General features: G+C 35.5%; 2 protein-coding genes across 2 annotated transcripts; one reads left to right on the forward strand and one right to left on the reverse strand.

Annotated features, from left to right (window-relative positions):
* Nucleotides 1-494: 494 nt before the first annotated feature.
* On the reverse strand, nt 495-1340 carry LOC111642489. Its single transcript, XM_023388843.1, has one exon. It carries the CDS (start codon nt 1338-1340, stop codon nt 495-497), a length of 846 nt encoding a protein of 281 aa, XP_023244611.1.
* A 213-nt stretch (nt 1341-1553) lies between these two features.
* On the forward strand, nt 1554-2399 carry LOC111642490. The gene has a single exon (XM_023388844.1). It carries the CDS (start codon nt 1554-1556, stop codon nt 2397-2399), a length of 846 nt encoding a protein of 281 aa, XP_023244612.1.
* The last annotated feature ends 3601 nt before the right edge of the window (nt 2400-6000 follow it).

Genomic DNA, 6000 nt, shown 5'->3' on the forward strand with positions numbered 1-6000 from the left:
CCAGTATAAAAATGTTCAACGGTCAAAACCCCATCATGGCTCCACCAGCAAGAAGAATGAAATATGAAGCCAGTTTCAAACTTAAAGTTGTAAGCTTTGCCATGGAACATAATAACTACGCTGCTGAAAGACAATGTGGAGTAACAGAAAAGATGGTTCAAGACTGGAAAGCAAATGAAAAAACATTAAAGAGTATGCCAATGAATGATAATTTTTTTAAAATTTTTATTTGGTGTGTGTTGGAAGAGGGGGTAGTCTTATATGGTGAGTATATCCCAAACTCTATATTTTGAAAATCTTCTAATCCGAATACCGGTATTCTTATAAAAATCGTACTTACTCAACCTTTATTGTCCGGTACTTGTAAATTATTTGTAAAACAAACGTTTTCGGCCTCAGTCGAGGTCTGCTTCAGGTTAAATTATTGGATTTCATTCTTCGAATGCACGTTTAGTTTTAAATATAATCGAATTTCTTGCGCGTGTTACGTATCGTCATCGTTTTTGTTGTTCTTCGCATACGTAACGCCAAGCATAAGAAAGCGTGTTTCCGTCTTTGTTGTTTATACATCTCCCTGTCCTGCCTGCTTTGTAGATTTCTAGGGCTTCAAGTGCTCTGATGTGATCCGTATGAAAAGCTCTATTTATTAATCTGGCTTTTGATAGCTCCGCGTGAATATCCGGGTCGGTTGCGTAGGTGGATAGTGCAGTGGTGTAACGAGCATGTTCTATGTCATATTTGTGCTCTTTAACTCTCTGTTGGATTGAACGTTTCGTGGAGCCGATGTACACCCTTTCTTGTTTAAACCTATCATCTCTCACCGGAATACTATATACCCCCGGAGCTCTCATATCGTTCTGTTTGTCTTTTGCATTACGTAGTAATTGGTATACATTGGGGGTTCTTCGATACGCTATCCTGGTGTTCGTTTTAGTTGCAATTTCTTTATATAACGCTTGAAACCGTTTGCTGTATTCTACTATGTTGCGTCTTCTGTTTGGCTCTTGATTATCATTTTTAGTAACAGGTGCCTCCTGCGTTTCACGTGCTCGTAAATAGGCATTTGCCATTCTTTGTACTAGTTCTTTTCTGTATCCATGTGCAACTGCAACGCGTTCTATATTTTGTAGCTCAATTATCGTGTCACTCCACTTAGAAGGGTGCGTAAATGCTCTTCTGATCAACGCCCGGAATGCTGCGATTTTATAAGTGTACGGGTCCGCTGAGTTTGCCGGTATAAACCATGGGATGTAGCTGGGTTTATAATATATACCCGTATCAATGCTTTCACCGTTGAGCATGATGTTGATGTCCAAAAAGTGTGCGTTGGTGGAAGTCATTTGATCTAGTTTCAGTATAAGTCTAGCGACTTATGTGAGTTGGTATTACGTAAGTTGGAAGAAACAGTCATACCAAAGTATAGTTCTAATATAATTATTTATAAGAGATATGTGGACGATGTATTTATCTTGTGGAAAACGAAACCAAACATAAATGAGTTTTTGAGCCACATAAACAACAATCCATACGGGCTGACCCTGAAACTAGATCAAATGACTTCCACCAACGCACACTTTTTGGACATCAACATCATGCTCAACGGTGAAAGCATTGATACGGGTATATATTATAAACCCAGCTACATCCCATGGTTTATACCGGCAAACTCAGCGGACCCGTACACTTATAAAATCGCAGCATTCCGGGCGTTGATCAGAAGAGCATTTACGCACCCTTCTAAGTGGAGTGACACGATAATTGAGCTACAAAATATAGAACGCGTTGCAGTTGCACATGGATACAGAAAAGAACTAGTACAAAGAATGGCAAATGCCTATTTACGAGCACGTGAAACGCAGGAGGCACCTGTTACTAAAAATGATAATCAAGAGCCAAACAGAAGACGCAACATAGTAGAATACAGCAAACGGTTTCAAGCGTTATATAAAGAAATTGCAACTAAAACGAACACCAGGATAGCGTATCGAAGAACCCCCAATGTATACCAATTACTACGTAATGCAAAAGACAAACAGAACGATATGAGAGCTCCGGGGGTATATAGTATTCCGGTGAGAGATGATAGGTTTAAACAAGAAAGGGTGTACATCGGCTCCACGAAACGTTCAATCCAACAGAGAGTTAAAGAGCACAAATATGACATAGAACATGCTCGTTACACCACTGCACTATCCACCTACGCAACCGACCCGGATATTCACGCGGAGCTATCAAAAGCCAGATTAATAAATAGAGCTTTTCATACGGATCACATCAGAGCACTTGAAGCCCTAGAAATCTACAAAGCAGGCAGGACAGGGAGATGTATAAACAACAAAGACGGAAACACGCTTTCTTATGCTTGGCGTTACGTATGCGAAGAACAACAAAAACGATGACGATACGTAACACGCGCAAGAAATTCGATTATATTTAAAACTAAACGTGCATTCGAAGAATGAAATCCAATAATTTAACCTGAAGCAGACCTCGACTGAGGCCGAAAACGTTTGTTTTACAAATAATTTACAAGTACCGGACAATAAAGGTTGAGTAAGTACGATTTCTATATTTTGAGTGTAAAAGTCGGAGGTCGTCTTAATAGCCAAAATATACGGTATATGCAGTCTTGCATTTTTATTAGTCATGTTTTTTCTGTTTGTGGGGGGTAAAGAATCTGTCCAATGTCGATTGCTTTTTTTCTCTTCTTCAAGATTTTTCAAAAGTAATTAATAGCATTGTAATTGTAGGTATCCCTAAGCCTATTAACCTCAACCTGGTTTGTATGCCATTCTAAGACTGTTGTTCTGACGTCCTCCCACTTCTTCGAAAAAATGTTTAATAATAGATGTCTACATTAATCCTATTTTTCAGAAAAAAACATATTTCACCGAATTTCTTGGTGTTCTTCATTCAAAAGTTCTTGGAATTCTTATGTCGTCAGATCAGGTTTCAGATTCCATTATGAGCTCCTCAATGTTCTTTATTTGTCAGATGTCATTTTTTGTTATTCCTTTAGCTGCTTGAGTCTTCTTGATAATACAGTATCTTTCTTAAATAAGATTGAACTGCAGCCTACTGTAGACCTGTTCAAGCCATACTGCCCAGCAATAACAGACATCAGACATCTGCCCACTCTCTACCTATGCTATTACACTCTCACCTTTCGAAAATAAAAACCGATGCAAAACTTAATGAGTGCTCACCCGACAGTCTCGCGAATACTATAAAAAATTGTTTCTGTCAGAAAAATAAAAGGCTGGAATTACAAGGGAGAGTTTAAGTTCGGAGGAATACTATCTGATCAGTATATATTGGGTTGAGCATCAATGGCGACGTCTCCCACACTCCAAAAGTTTTGAATTGTTGCCCGAAGACAAGGGAAGACCAATTGGTATTCATTATTTTACGTTGCTTCTTCTTGCATTTGTTCTGTGAGGTGTTCGTTATCTGATTTGTTCATTAACCGATCACCCACTGTACTTGAAAATTAGATTCTCTTAGGTGTTAATACTGAATATTAACAAGTATTAGGTTGTTGCAAATGAAATGACTGATTTTTACTTCTGACTTTGAACATTTATTAATTTAATTTAAAACTTACATTGCAAAATATACAACACTTCACATGGAAAAAAGTTGAGCTACTAGGTTGTTCAGAAAGTAATTTTGTTTTTTTACCACAAGAGGGATTAGTTGTATTTTTACCTGCCAGTTTCATTCTAAATCTTATTGTCATTATATATTTTGAGAGCTGACATTTCAAGGCTTATTTGTAAAAAATTTTGTTTGATTCTAAAGAAATTTATAATACTGGAGTAGATAAACTAACCCAACTTCACTGCCTGTAACCTTGTATGCTTCTTCTCCAATGAAAGCAGAGGACTTTGCAAATGTTTTTGAACCTAATGTAGTTCTTCTTCATGCGCTATGGAATTCTCTCAAGATTCGAATCATTATCGCTTGCAACAAGTGACAAATCTGACACATAAACCAACTACGAAATCTGGAGGCGTTAGAAATTTTTAAAGAGAACTGCAAAGGCCTGTCAATCAATTTTAAAGAAAAAAAACTATCAAGAGCATGGCAGGCTATTTATGACACAATGATACAACAACTGACACAGGCGCACATTGTTTGGAGATTTCAATTTTGAAATTTTTTAAAAAATAAATTCCGAAGATAGAAGCATTGGAGACCTGAACGGTTAAAAATCAGAATTGCACCAGAAAAACTTATGAAACACTTGAGGAAGCCCCTATAAGTGGGTCGAAAATGCTTGAATTTTTAAGTAGTAACTGCAAAGCTATACAAGGTTAGTATGACATATCTGTAAGCCAATATTCATCAAAAAAAGTGATGCTCTCTGTTTGGTGGGATTTTAAGGGAATTGTTTTTTGAGCTTCTATCAACCAATTTCACAATTGATTTGGAAGTGTACTGCCATCAACTGGATAAATTGAGCGATACCATCAAACAGAAAAGGCTAGCTTGGATGGAATGTGCTACCACACCCATCATATTTGCCAAATCTGGTACTCTTAGATTATTACTTGTTCCAGTCTTTACAAAATTTTTTAAACGGTAAAACATTTACTTCAAATGAAGATGCCAAAAATCACTTGGACCAGTTTTTGTAAGTAAAGATCAGAACTTTTATGAATGTGGAATCATGCTACTAACAGAAAGATGGCAAAAGGTATTGGACTAAAATAGACAACATATAATTCAATAAAGTATTTATATACAATAGAGCATCGATTATCCGACTCAATTGGGGACTCAGGTTGGTCGGATAACTGAAAAATCGGATAACCGGAAAGAAGGAAAAAAAATACATTATTAATATAGTATATTAGGATATTAGTGTATCCCACGTAATTAGTTTATTAGTATATTGCTATTAACCAACTTCGCGTTGAATTTTCATTGATGTTTAGCCTAACAAATTTTTTTTAAAATAATAATCGTTGCTATTGTATCGTTAAAATTATTTTAAAATTATTTTATTGCTCACGAAACAAACAACCACTCATAATTAGAAAATTAAGTCTTGTATATTATGTTTATATTTATATTATAATCCACATCACTAGCGGACATTTGAAATTTACTGACTAGAACTGATGTGACGGTTAATCGGGGGTCAGATAATCGATGCTCTACTGTATTATGAAAAAAAATTTTTTTGTAATATATAAACAAAATTACTTTCTGAACAACTCAATACATGGCCAGAAAGTTTAAATTTTGAAAAATGTCCATTTTATTTGCAACAACCCAATAATTAGTACGCCATGAGTGAGGTTGCAATTTATTTGTTTTGCAATTAATAATGTGATAATTTTGTAAAAATGTTGATATGGGACAAGGTTTTTTTATATCTGATATTTGTATTCTAATAATATGTGCATAATGTGATAATATGTGCATCTGCAGTAGCAATAAATAAGTATTATATCATAATATAATTCTCTCATCTGTAGAAAGATATTTGAAGTCTCCATAAACTGTTGACCCAGATGAACTTGAATTTGCTATTTTTAATCATTTAATGTAGTTATCTATCAAACAACAATTTCTTTTTATAATTCAAAATTAATTTCTGGATATAAATGATGGCATCAGATATTATCTAATTGAAAAACTTGAGATGAAAAAGTGCATTCACACCGAATAACAAATAAATTGCACTGTAAACCTACTGTCTGGTGTCAGTAATACGTACACTGCATGAATGTTTTTAGACTCCTCCTGAGTTCTGCTTCAGGTGAATCATGTTGTTTCTTTGTTAGAACGGAATTGCAGAAAAATAAAAATTTGATAATCAAAAAACAACGTACAATGAACCTGTTTCCGGTGTGCTTCTCTGTAAACGAAGTATTACTAGCGCTTTCGAACTTTAAGTTCTTCCTCAGGTAACATGTCCAAGCGAACGCCATTCAAATTTGATTGAAAAAAGAACATCATTTAGTGGATCCTACGTATATCAGGCTTCTG

This window comes from Centruroides sculpturatus, unplaced genomic scaffold (genome assembly GCF_000671375.1).
Source record: "Centruroides sculpturatus isolate CEXI.00-Female unplaced genomic scaffold, Cexi_2.0 scaffold1695, whole genome shotgun sequence".
NCBI lineage: Eukaryota > Metazoa > Arthropoda > Arachnida > Scorpiones > Buthidae > Centruroides > Centruroides sculpturatus.

Bases quoted from the DNA above. Each gene is read 5' to 3' on its own strand.
- LOC111642489 (XM_023388843.1), bottom strand. From the start codon at position 1,340: ATGACTTCCACCAACGCACACTTTTTGGACATCAACATCATGCTCAAC.
- LOC111642490 (XM_023388844.1), top strand. From the start codon at position 1,554: ATGACTTCCACCAACGCACACTTTTTGGACATCAACATCATGCTCAAC.